The 13,580-nt window shown below is 40.4% G+C and overlaps 1 protein-coding gene across 1 annotated transcript in view; it reads left to right on the top strand.

The window, feature by feature from the left end:
• The window catches only part of scfd2 (sec1 family domain containing 2), a 325,751-nt gene that overhangs the window by 299,402 nt on the left and 12,769 nt on the right, over nt 1-13,580 (top strand). The window contains exon 7 of the mRNA XM_084307430.1: nt 3,069-3,203. Within this exon, the coding sequence (XP_084163556.1) occupies nt 3,069-3,203 (135 nt within the window). The remainder of the gene's footprint in view (nt 1-3,068; nt 3,204-13,580) is intronic.

Genomic DNA, 13,580 nt, shown 5'->3' with positions numbered 1-13,580 from the left:
CGTCCGGTAGTCGGAAGGTTCCCGGTTCGATTCCTACTCCTCCCGGACAGTGTGTCGAAGTATCCTTGAGCCAGACACTTAACCCCTAATTGCTCCCTAATTACCATTTACCATCATGAGTTATGCATGTGAAATTGATTATATTTCCTTCAGCTATTGTGACTCCTGCCCCAGTAGCCTGTCTGCACAGTCAGCCAAAAGGACTCTGGATAGTTATCTTCATGTGAGCATTTCCTCATGTCATTCAAACAGCAGCTTATAATTTAATGATGGCAATAGTTGTGTGTCCTTTCTAGGTGCGTCCCCAAGATCACTGCCTGTCATTTTGGAGATGCGGGTCGTCATATAACTTTGTATTATATTTTTTAACCACAACAGGGGAGTTCAAATAAGCCTACAATGTATGAAGGAGTGGAGATGAAAGCAGTGTTTCTTGCCATCAAAAAAGGAGAAGGGAGAGAAGAACAACATTCTTAGAGCGTTAGAACGTTTACAATCGAGACGTCTAGGAATTCTTTTGCAAGTTGCATCCAGCCTCGTTGCGAATCTTGATCTGAACTGGCCCTTACACGTCACACCTCTTGATTCCGGAACGCCGGTATTACCGACATGCTGTCTAAAACCACACACAGGGGCGGCATTCTGCCAGCCTATTTTGGTTCAGTGTAAAAACGCAAAGCCGGCATAATGAGGGGTCTTCTTTACAGCAATATTGCGGGATCTCTGTTTAAAAGGGGCAATTGGTTGCTCAGCAAACTACTAGTGGTAACCATGGAGCTAGCTAACATGTTTCAAACTACCAGTGGTAACCATGGAGCTAGCTAACATGTTTCAAACTACCAGTGGTAACCATGGAGCTAGCTAACATGTTTCAAACTACCAGTGGTAACCATGGAGCTAGCTAACATGTTTCAAACTACCAGTGGTAACCATGGAGCTAGCTAACATGTTTCAAACTACCAGTGGTAACCATGGAGCTAGCTAACATGTTTCAAACTACCAGTGGTAACCATGGAGCTAGCTAACATGTTTCAAACTACCAGTGGTAACCATGGAGCTAGCTAACATGTTTCAAACTACCATTGGTAACCATGGAGCTAGCTAACATGTTTCAAACTACCAGTGGTAACCATGGAGCTAGCTAACATGTTTCAAACTACTGATGGTAACCATGGAGCTAGCTAACATGTTTCAAACTACCAGTGGTAACCATGGAGCTAGCTAACATGTTTCAAACTACCAGTGGTAACCATGGAGCTAGCTAACATGTTTCAAACTACTGATGGTAACCATGGAGCTAGCTAACATGTTTCAAACTACTGATGGTAACCATGGAGCTAGCTAACATGTTTCAAACTACCAGTGGTAACCATGGAGCTAGCTAACATGTTTCAAACTACTGATGGTAACCATGGAGCTAGCTAACATGTTTCAAACTACTGATGGTAACCATGGAGCTAGCTAACATGTTGCTTGCTTTCTCCTGAATTTCACTCTCACTACTTAAGTTAAAGATAATCTTTCAGGCAGCACACAAGTTTGTTAGTGTTTTTGTAAGCAATAAAACCCAGGAGGTATTGTTGTTATAATGGACATTTTGATGATCCCAATGGATTCATAGACGCTAGATAGCATCACAGTCGTCACAGTAGAGAATTCCCTCTAAAACATAAAATTTTTAAGTAAAATAATAAATATTGCAGCATTTCATAGGATAAAATCGTTTCCGATACCCTTTAACCTTATAGGTAGCAAACAAAACACTTGTATGGTAGACCGACCCAAAATGCATTCAACAGTCTGATTACAATGAACCTATCTCAAATAATAGGTCAGTTCAAATCTGCATGTTTGGGATTCATCAGTGGTCCAATCCAGCTCCTCTCCATGAAGCAGTTTATGAATGAGCGGCCTGCCATGCCGATAGCTGTTTGTAGCTCTCTGTATAGTGTCTCGCCCCAAACACCCCCTCATCCACATACAGAGTGGCTTAGAGGTGGATGCTCTATGGAACACACACACACACCGATGCCAAAGGCTCCTCACAGCACTCACTCTCCCTCACCACCCAGCATAGCAACAGCTCATTCATTCGGTTTACAAAACAGCTCACATATATGGCTGTGTATTGGCAAGAATCTGATGTTACAATACATATATTACAATAATACACACACGCCAGTAACATGGCAGCGGTGATACACATACTTCGGTCTCAAGACTTAGTCCTGCATGTATCACAAATGTGCATGTTGTTGGTGTGAATTTATGTGTGCCATTATTACTACCAACTGTAATAATTGTGGAATATTACTATAATGAGCTGTATGTGTATGAACCAAGCATCACTGTAATGTACCTGTACTTTATACGTGACAATAAACTACTACTACTACTACTACAACATAGTGAGGTTTAAACGCAACACTATGAACTACAGACATAGGTGTAGCCTATTACTTTAAATGTATACAGCACTTTTGCAAATCTATAGTGTTGCTAAACATTTTATTGCGATACTTACAACCCTAATCTCATGCAATTTATCACATGTACACATGTATCACCTTTACAACTGAACATGTATAGACAAAGTACTACCTACCAACCACTCTTATGTGTTTCCTGTACTGTTTCTTAAAGCAGATGTAGTTGTAGTTACGTTATAAATGTGTAATGGTTAAGAAAATGGTTGTGATGTTGATATGGGGTTTGTGTTAAAGCTCCCAGTCTGTCTTTAGTTTGATCTGTAGATGGGAAATATGCTATTTGGAACCTTCTTAACCCTTGTTAATCGGAATATATATCTGTTTTACTCGTAGCTGTTAGTCCTTGTACTCGACTAGTAATCACTGATCAGGGCCTTTAACTCTCCCATCCATATGTAAATAATCGTCCTTGTCTATATTACTACCTACTATGTTAATGTCTTTACTACTATGCACTCAAGACTGTAGCACCCAAGTTTCAACACTGTTTGATGAACATTGTTACTCAGCTGAAAGAGTTGTACCCTTCCTGCTGACCTTAGCATCAGCTAAATGTCAAATGTGTGTTGTGTTGTGCAGGCGACGTACCGTCCATTCCTGCGGCAGGTCCTAGAGGAGGTGTTCCACCCTGACAGACCCGAATGTCCCGACATAGAGCACATGTCTGGGGGCCTCACTGACCTGCTTAAGACCGGCTTCAGCATGTTCATGAAGGTGAGATCCTGCACATGTCGCACACACGCAGATAGCCACACAGATAGCCACACGTATACTGTGCATACTCCTGATCACGGATGGACTGATACCACTTTACTGCTGATACAGATTCCTAAACCTTAACTCTTTGGGTACTTTCCCCATCTGTACCGCCTGGTGCCAGCGTTATTGACCATTTTAGCGATGTTTGCAGACCCATCGTGTGTTCTGTATTATAGCTATGGAGACAATAGTACGGCTCATTGGACAGGCATTGTTCATAGTCAATTACTGACTAATCAATTCATTTCTACACACTGTAGTTTGAACCGCTATTACACGCTAAACATCGCCCTTTCCAAAATAATCCAGTATTTTTTCATAGATCGCGAGATATGACGCGTTATATGCAATAAGCCCAAATCATTCTGGTTGATCGCCTGAAACCCCAAATACTCCCAAATCAAAGGTATATATCATGTACATATGTGCCTTCACAAAATCATCAAGCGGGGGGGGGGGGGGGGTCGTTTCAACTAGTGACTGCGATCGTGTTTGTCTTGCATGTTTTACGTCCGGTAAAACACAACACTGTGATCGTTACAAAAACATGTTTCAGGTTCGGTAAAATAGACATAGAATATACCTTACCTTAGCCAGAAGGTATTCCAAAAAGAATAATTCCCGTGTATATGTCTATACTCGTGTATACGGGAAATAGGCTTCAGGCAAAATAATCTCGAGGCGACCACTGTGTTGCTCTGTCTCCGAGGAGGAGGAGCCCTTGCAAAAAAAAAAAAGATTCCAGTTCAAAAGGTAGACGATACTGCCACCTGGTGAGATTCGATTGTCATTGCAATTCCAACGTAGGCAGATGAGCCAGGGAGACCTAGAGGGCTCCGGCTGACCGTTTAGAACAGGGATCAAAGGAAAGATTTCAAAGGATCCAAAAACGAGTATACTCGTTATTGGCACTCAACGCTTGGCGGCGAAACACGAGTATACTCGTTATTGGCACCCATTGAGTTAAGTATCGGTACAGATACAGAGTACCGATCTGATCCGTCGCTTTTACAGTTCCAATTTGGACTTGGTCTGTTTTGTGGTGATTGAACAAACATTTTTACAAACAGATATAATAAATGTTTCTGCATTTGAAATCTAACATGGTTCTATGTGTCAACATGGCAGCAGATCAAGTCACTTTGCTTACATTTTTGGTGTGTCAGACATGTTTCTTTGTTTTAGGGAAATTGTCTGATACCCGATTTTAGCCTGGTCTCGGATCAATATCCGATAACGGTATCGGTGCTTCCCTACTTCTGATTTGCGGGTCAGCTCTATTATGGCATTCACCCAACTTAAAATGTCATTCTCTCAACCAGAACTGCCCACTGTCGGTTATGGTAAATGGTTGCTTTTTTATTTAGCGCTTTTATCCAAAGCGCTTTACAATTTGTTACTCACATTTTACCCATTCACTCACACATTCACACACCGACGGCGGAGGCAACCATGCAAGGTGCCAACCTGCTTATCGGGAGCAATTAGGGGTTAAGTGTCTTGCTCAAGGACACATCGACATGCTGCCCGGGAGGAGCGGGAGTCGAACCGGGAACCTCCGGATTGCCAGACGACTGCTCTACCTCCCGAGCCACTGTCGCCCCAGTTATGAAATGCCTGCAATTAACCATTGAGTTAAGTATCGGTACCAATACAGAGTACCGATCTGATCCGTCGCTTTTACAGTTCCAATTTGGACTTGGTCTGTTTTGTGGTGATTGAACAACTATTCTCTTTGTTTCAGCCTGACCTGGCTTGTCCGTTTGCTAAATAGGCTTCACATGTTCACACATAAGTAGGTTAAAACCTGTTACACCCCACGGGGTCGGTACCACCCTTAAATGACATTATGATCATATATCCATATTTTTCAGAGTGATGCAAAAAAATTGCGATTTTAAAATCAAACGTTTTCAAGTATTACCATCACTAACATGTCACAAAAGCATGTAGAATGTATATTATCATCAATACGTTAGTTTAGCAATAGGTTAAAAGTGTCATTATATCGTTTTACCTTCTCGATTTGCTGAAGTCTACCGGGAGGACGGCGACCATTTTGAAAATTTTAACCATGGGAATTGTAGTTTTCTTGCGGCCATTTTGTCGAGGGCATGCATAGCTGTGGATCAGCGTTGGATTTTTTCCGAACTACATTTCCCTTCAAGTTCTATGGGGGTTCAAAGTTCAGAGTTGAATTATGAATATGTCAATAACTGGTATTATTCGCGATAATAAGCCACAAAAGGTAACGTTTTTGACAAATATTGAAACGCAGTTAGTTTACCTATTGTTAGCATGTAGGAACAATTAGATCTGAAATTAGTTTCAAAACGGTTGCACTGTGGGGGAAATAAAAAAGTACAGTCGATTACAGTAGATATGATTATCTGTTATTATGCACGCCTGGTGATACTAAATCCAAATTGAACTCAGGCATTTGAAAGATAATATATGTATATATATATAAATGCGAATTGGCTATAATAATGTAATGTATAATGTAATGTATAAGCATCTATTCTATATTCTATAATAATTCTATAATAATATACTATAATATACTATAATAATACTGTTGGAGCGCAACAGTAAGAAGCATTTTGTACAAAAGTATTCTGTACTTCTGTATGACAACTATTAAAGAAACTTGAACTTGAAACTTGCATTGGTCCTGATGGGAGAATTCAGTACTGTATCTACAGAACCTTCGGTTTTATCATCTTCCCTTTATTCATTTCCTTAGATTTTTTTGTACACATGATCTCAAGAGGGTACTGAACGAGATCAGTGGCCGTTTTTTAAGTTTGGTCATTATTATCATGGTGTTATTCACTGTCAAAGATGCAAAGAAAAATCATAATTCATATTCTCCTTTGTTTCATCACAATTTAAGCAAGCCTAGTAATAGACACAATATTTCTGACACTGTGAATACATTCACTGAGGTCCATAGATGTACCTAGATACCAAGAATATGCAAATAGCCCTTGTAGAAGTGGAGCAATATTCCATTTACCTAGGTATACATTTTATGCGGATTTTCACCTGGGGTGGAACAGGTTAAAGGTTAAAAAGAAAACATACATCTCATTTAGTTGAGCCTGAGGTGAGCATATCTTGCCTGGGTCAATACTACAGACAGACTGTGTGGGTCAGTAACTCAGTACTACAGACTGACTGTATGGGTCAGTACTACAGACTGACTGACTGTATGGGTCAGTACTACAGACTGACTGTATGGGTCAGTACTACAGACTGACTGTATGGGTCAGTACTACAGACTGACTGACTGTATGGGTCAGTACTACAGACTGTATGGGTCAGTACTACAGACTGACTGTATGGGTCAGTACTACAGACTGACTGTATGGGTCAGTACTACAGACTGACTGACTGTATGGGTCAGTACTACAGACTGACTGACTGTATGGGTCAGTACTACAGACTGACTGACTGTATGGGTAAGTACTACAGACTGACTGACTGTATGGGTCAGTACTACAGACTGACTGACTATATGGGTCAGTACTACAGACTGACTGTATGGGTCAGTACTACAGACTGACTGTATGGGTCAGTACTACAGACTGACTGACTGTATGGGTCAGTACTACAGACTGACTGACTGTATGGGTCAGTACTACAGACTGACTGACTGTATGGGTCAGTACTACAGACTGACTGTATGGGTCAGTACTACAGACTGACTGTATGGGTCAGTACTACAGACTGACTGTATGGGTCAGTACTACAGACAGACTGTATGGGTCAGTACTACAGACTGACTGTATGGGTCAGTACTACAGACAGACTGTATGGGTCAGTACTACAGACTGACTTTCAGAGGCGTGCCCCCCCCCCCCCCGCCCCCCCAGCCTTCAATGTATTTGTTAAATTCCACCACCAGCACACCTGATTCAACTTAACTATCCCTTTATTAGTTGAATCAGGTGTGCTGGTGGTGGAATTTAACAAATACATGAAACGGCCGGGGTGTCTCGAGGAGAGGTTTGGGAACCACTGGACTAGAGCATACATTTGAGCCATCAAAGAAATGAAGCAAAGGTGGTTACCTGTGTTTATTTTTTAGAAAATAAAGAAATATAGTGGATTACTATTACGACTACTACTACTACTGATACATCCCTATTGGCAAACTTTATATTTAAAAAAAATAGTAAAAAATAAAATAAAAAAATTAATTTCATTTCAGTTCATTATACAACTGTGGCGGGACTAATTAGAGTCTGCCACAGTCTAGGTAATTAATGGGAAACCCTGAATGTAATCTAATCCTTTTTTAAATAAGTCTACAACACAAAATGTGGATAGTGAAGGGGGCCGACTTTCCAAAGGCACTGTATCTCTCTGTATCTCTCTATCTCACTCTCTCTCTCTCTCTCTCTCTCTGCACCGCTCTTGCTTGGGGCCAGGATAGCGTTGGTCTGAGCTGTTGATGTAGTCACATTCACTTCCCTCCATGTACTTTTCTATCAGTCCATGTGACCAAAGCATGAAGCTTTTAAAAAATAATCCACCTCTCGCTCGCTCTCTCATCTTCCACTACCCCACTGAGGTCACGGCTTCTATTGGTTTTCTGGATGTTTAAATGGTTGTTGCTTATATACAGGGGTGGAACTTTTCACTATTTGGCTACCATCTCCAGTATGAAAAATACTTCTTGGAGGATAACTTGATGAATCGTGGTCTAAAGCTACCTGCACATTTTTTTAATGTTACTTTGCAACAACACATCCAGCTCAATTGCTTCACCAAGAGAGATGTTGATACATCAGACTTGGCAGGCACAACTCTCTCAGGATAAAACATTCCATTTATTTCAACATTCATCTGCACATTAATAGATTGAACTAGAACAAAGCAACCCTCAGGCGCTACAACCTTTTTCCTTGACCCTCTCCTGACCCCTGAGATGTTTGCCTGTCAATCGCTTTCACCCCCTGTCTCCACTTGGCCCTTTGTCCTCACCTCTTAAAATGTCCGGTACAAAGGTCAAACCTACCAAAGGTGCATGGTACATATCCGAAAAAGTCTCATATTATAATGCAGTAATAATAATACTATAGTATCACACTATTACACACTATTACACTATTACATTATCACACTATTACACCATCACACTATTACACTATTACACATGGGGGCATGGTTAACCTCTTAACACTTTCAGCTCCACGCTATATCCCCATCTACGCTGCCGTGGGCCACGCTTTAAAAGATGGTAATTTTCACGGTACTTCACGATGTTTGCAGAGCTATATCTCTATTCTATATTATAGCTATGGAGACAATACTATGGCTCATTTGACAGTCACTATCTCTTGTCCAACATGTAAAAAAGATTTCATGTATACGTTCGCGTGTTATCCCGTGGTGAATATTGTATAGTTTCAGAGTGATCCTGGAAGCTGAGTTATGGAGCGCTATGTGCATTTTGCAAAAGTCTTTCGCGTTGCTCGCCTGGACACAATACTATTTCCGAATCAAAGGTATATAATAGGTATTATCTTTCATCATGAAGGCATCAAAGGGGGGGGGGGTCATTTTGTGATGCTCTGATCGTCAGCAACGGCATACGTTTTGGAGTACGTGACATATGATCATTGCGATCGATGTGAAATCATTGTAGGATCAAAGTAGGATTGATGTCATATAGTCCTTACCTTTTCTAGGAAGTATTCCAAAATTAATATTCCAATTGTCTGGGTCTCAAATTACAAATTAATCGCATTTTTTTTTTTTTTTTTTTTTTACCTTAAACAGATCTTTTTCAAGTTCCAAGTTTTAATACTCTTATCAACATGCGAGTCAACAAATGCTTGCTTTATGCAGCCATTTAACACAAAAGGATGACCCTCATGTATTGCAAATTTGCATCAAATTCAAAACAGAGTGATGCACAAAATAACTTAAAAGAAAATAATAATTTAAAACAATGAATAAAGTGTGCATGAAATAATAGGGGAAAGAAAACGTTAGGAACTTGTTACATTCACACACACAAGGGCTGATTAATCACACACCCCCCTCTCTCCCTCACACACACTCTCCCAGCTCTTTTTCTCTTTTGCCCCTTCCTCATCTCTCTCACCCCCCTCTCTCTATATATCTCACACACACACACACACACACACACACACACACACACACACACACACACACACACACACACACTTCAGAAACAAACATAGTATCAATGAGAGCATCAATAATACACCTGAGTGAAGTCTAGTTAAAAAAAAAAAAAAAAAAATTGAGTTAATCTTGAGTTAAAAAAAATTAGTGGCATTAATAGAATCGGGAGTTAACGCATTAATATCGCGTTAACTTTGACAGCCTTAATTATTATATGTATATTTATGACGTGAAATTAATCTTGGCTCGGTATCGGGCCGATCAGGCTTAAGGGGTTAACCTAGACCAATGAAAGTATGTGACAGGGGCTTATTTCAATGGACAATGATGGAAATTATTCATAAATTCATAAAACGACAATAGGCATGTCCATGTTGTAAACAGGGGCCAGAGAGCTGATTCCTGGAGGCTCTGAGTAGCGAACCTGTGTAGTATCGCCCTCTTGTGTTCAAAAGGTGTACATTTATACTGAATATTTATTTCAATGGACAATGATGGAAATTAATTCAAATAAAATATTTGTCGTTGACCGATTTGAAAAACATTCTGGAATTCCGGTCCCTGGCCTGCCGTCAGCCTATGTGTGACATCTTATCCAAATCGTCCTTGTGGTTTGTGAGATTTGGTGGAACACAAACACCAAACCTTCTGCTCTTCAATTCTAGTCATAAGATGTATGTTGTTTCACACTTGCCTTGCAGTAAGTGGGAGCTTGGAAAGCCCGCCATGTTGGCTGTCATAACAGACATGGCTATTATCTTTTCTCTTTCTTTATCATTTCATGTCTCCAGAGTGTCTCACTGACAGAGACATTGCATTTTGCTGCACTGAACTGCTTATTATGATCAACAGACTAGTGACAGCCTAAGCGTCGCAATAAAGTACCTAATGAAATGTTGTTCTGTTAGCCTCAGCGTTACGCATAATTGTAAAGTGAGCAGGACACTTGAGAACACACTCTGGAGCCAGGAGATGACAATCAGCAAATCATAACGGCTTAATAAATTAAATGGGCTTTTTCGTGTCTTGGTGAAATGCCACAATCCACCATAGTGATACAAGCAAATTGGAATGTGACAGGGAGGTAATACTACACATGTGATTATACGTGTGCATATTCTCAAGGCTTACTAGAGAACAATTCTAGATTAAACAAATAATTGGTTTATATTACCCTTTTCACATGGTTAATGATTAATAGGCAATTGTTTTATAATACATTTTCTTTCCTTTTGAACACACTCACCCATTAATTAAAAGGACTGGGCATGTGTTAAAGGGGAATGCCACCCATTTTATGAATTCACATTATGTTCTTCCTGTGCTCCAGGACAGTTCAGTCAGTATTTGTGAACACGGCACCACTCTCCCCTAAAGCTAGAAACCCTCCAATCGGTGATGTATGTTGTTCTAGATGTATTCATGTGTCCAGTCCACTGCTCATTGTGTGTGTGGTTAATGTACCAGTAACACTCCAGACTTCACATGGACTTCTTGTCTGTCCACCTCAGGTCACATTTCAAATGACACTCTGCATCCAAGGTGTTAGTTGGCTGTAATGTTGACACCTGTTCAATATTATTTAATGTAAAGTTTCAGTCAAATCAAACCCCTGTCAAATAATTCAGCAAATACGGTTAATGGTTTAATTACATTACACCATGTTGATGAAGGAGAGAGGACATGTGTGAACATGTTACATAAACACTTGTTACTAATCTTGTCCCCCTGATCCTCACATCTAGATTACATTCTGTGCATGATGGCTGTGTTGTGTTGTCTTGTCAGGGCATGTAGGTATTGTGTGTGTGTGTGTGTGTGTGTGTGTGTGTGTGTGTGTGTGTGTGTGTGTGTGTGTGTGTGTGTGTGTGTGTGTGTGTGTGTGTGTGTGTGTGTGTGTGTGTGTGTGTGTGTGTGTGTGTGTTGTGTGTGTGTGTGTTGTGTGTGTGTGTGTGGTGTGTGTGTGTGTGTGTGTGTGTGTGTGTGTGTGTGTGTGCGTGCGTGCGTGTGTGGTGTGTGTCTCTCTCTCTCTCTCTCTCTCTCTCTCTCTCTCTCCTCTCTCTCTCTCTCTCTCTCTCTCTCCTCTCTCTCTCTCTCTCTCTCTCTCTCTCTCTCCTCATCACTCATACACTCAACTGATCCAAAACACGGCTCAGATACAGAGTTTCTTCTTATGTCTAGTCTACCTGTGAATAGGTCCCTGGAAGGCAGTGGTATTTTAACACAGGGGGAATATTACGATTTGGGCCCCAAAGGGGATATTTGGGGGAGTTTTGGGCCTGTGTGTGTAACGTATCTCCACCACAGAGCAGATTCCTATCAGTCCTCTGATTGTCCCACATCTGGGCCTGCTTAAACTGATGACTGCCCCGGAGTAAGATTTACACTGGTTGTGTAACCATGACCCACTTTTACACAAATTAACAACCTTGGCACCACAAACCACCGACTCAGACGAACCTTTACCATAAACCCAAGCCCATGAGATGTCTATAGCAGCACAGTGACAGTGCACACACAGCACACAATAAAACTAGGCCAATAAAGGTTCTATTTTTAACCGTAGAACTTTAAGTGCACCACACATAATAAAACTCTCTGTGGCCTACAGCCTTGGGTTAACAAGACCCCCCCTCACCAGATTCCACCACTGTGGACAACTTTCAGAGTCTGTGTGTGTGTGTGTGTGTGTGTGTGTGTGTGTGTGTGTGTGTGTGTGTGTGTGTGTGTGTGTGTGTGTGTGTGTGTGTGTGTGTGTGTGTGTGTGTGTGTGTGTGTGTGTGTGTGTGTGTGTGTGTGTGTGTGTGTGTGTGTGTGTGTGTGTGTGTGTGTGTGTGTGTGTGCGTGCATAATGATGTGCCTGATATGTGTATGATATAGTGTTTATGGCCATGTTGTTAATGTGGTAATATGTGTATGATGTAGTGTTTATGGTCATGTTGTTACTGTGATATAGTGTTTAGGGTCATGATGTGTGTATATGCAGTGTTTTGTGTATATTTGTACTGGTCACTGGTGGTAATGTGTATATGATGCAGTGTTTTGTGTATATTTGTACCGGTGGTAATGTGTATATGATGCAGTGTTTTGTGTATATTTGTACTGGTGGTAATGTGTATATGATGCAGTGTTTTGTGTATATTTGTACTGGTGGTAATGTGTGTATAATGTAGTGTTTTCTGTGTCATATTGTAACTAGGGATGTCACGATTAATCTACTGAATCAAATAAATCTATTACAAAAAGATTTGTACAATTATTTACAAAAAGACTGCATCGACGCTTCGAAACATTTCATCGGTTGCAGTTAGATGTTCCAAGGCATCTCATCTGACACCGCATGTTCTGAAAGAAGAAGAAGAATTTAATTCAGAAGCACTGAGATTGTTGAGAAATGCTGTAAAAGGACCCTGTTAACGTGCAGCTTTATTACAATTACAGTGTGCATTCATGGGAAAAATAGAAGAACAAAATAGAAGTTGTGTAAACAACTGAAAATTATATTTTTTTCAATGACAATGTATTGTTTAGAATAGATGCACAGATTAATCAATAAAACAATCCTTGGATGAATATATCACTTATATAATAGTCAGTAGCAGCTCTAGTTGTTACTGTAGTGTAATGGATGAATATATTACTTAAATAATAGTTAGTAGCAGCTCTAGTTGTTACTGTAGTGTAATGGAGGAATATATTACTTAAATAATAGTCAGTAGCATCTCTAGTTGTTACTGTAGTGTAATGGAGGAATATATGACTTAAATAATAGTTAGTAGTAGCTCTAGTTGTAACTGTAGTGTAATGGAGGAATATATGACTTAAATAATAGTCAGTAGCATCTCTAGTTGTAACTGTAGTGTAATGGAGGAATTGTCTCATGTGAAGTCTTTGTTGAGACAAAGCAGCACTTGTTCAGACTGGCTCCTTCACCTCGTCACGCTGCTTCAAAACTCATTAGACTAACAAATTAGCCTCAATCTTAGACTAACAAATTAGCCTCAATCTGTCTTGATACAAAGTGAACCTTATGCCAGCGAAGAGCTTTTAGCTCCTCCTTAGGGTTGCCAACTTTCTCACTACCAAATAAAGGACAAAAGGTGGCCTGAAGGGGACACCAAAGGGGTTGTCTTTTGCTGTTCTGGTACTTTACCTAAACATATCCGGATG

This window comes from Notolepis coatsorum, assembly GCF_963971535.1.
Source record: "Notolepis coatsorum genome assembly, chromosome: 2".
Taxonomy (NCBI): Eukaryota; Metazoa; Chordata; class Actinopteri; order Aulopiformes; family Paralepididae; genus Notolepis; species Notolepis coatsorum.
Note: the sequence above shows the minus strand (reverse complement) of the source record. Positions and strands in the feature narration are given on the sequence as shown.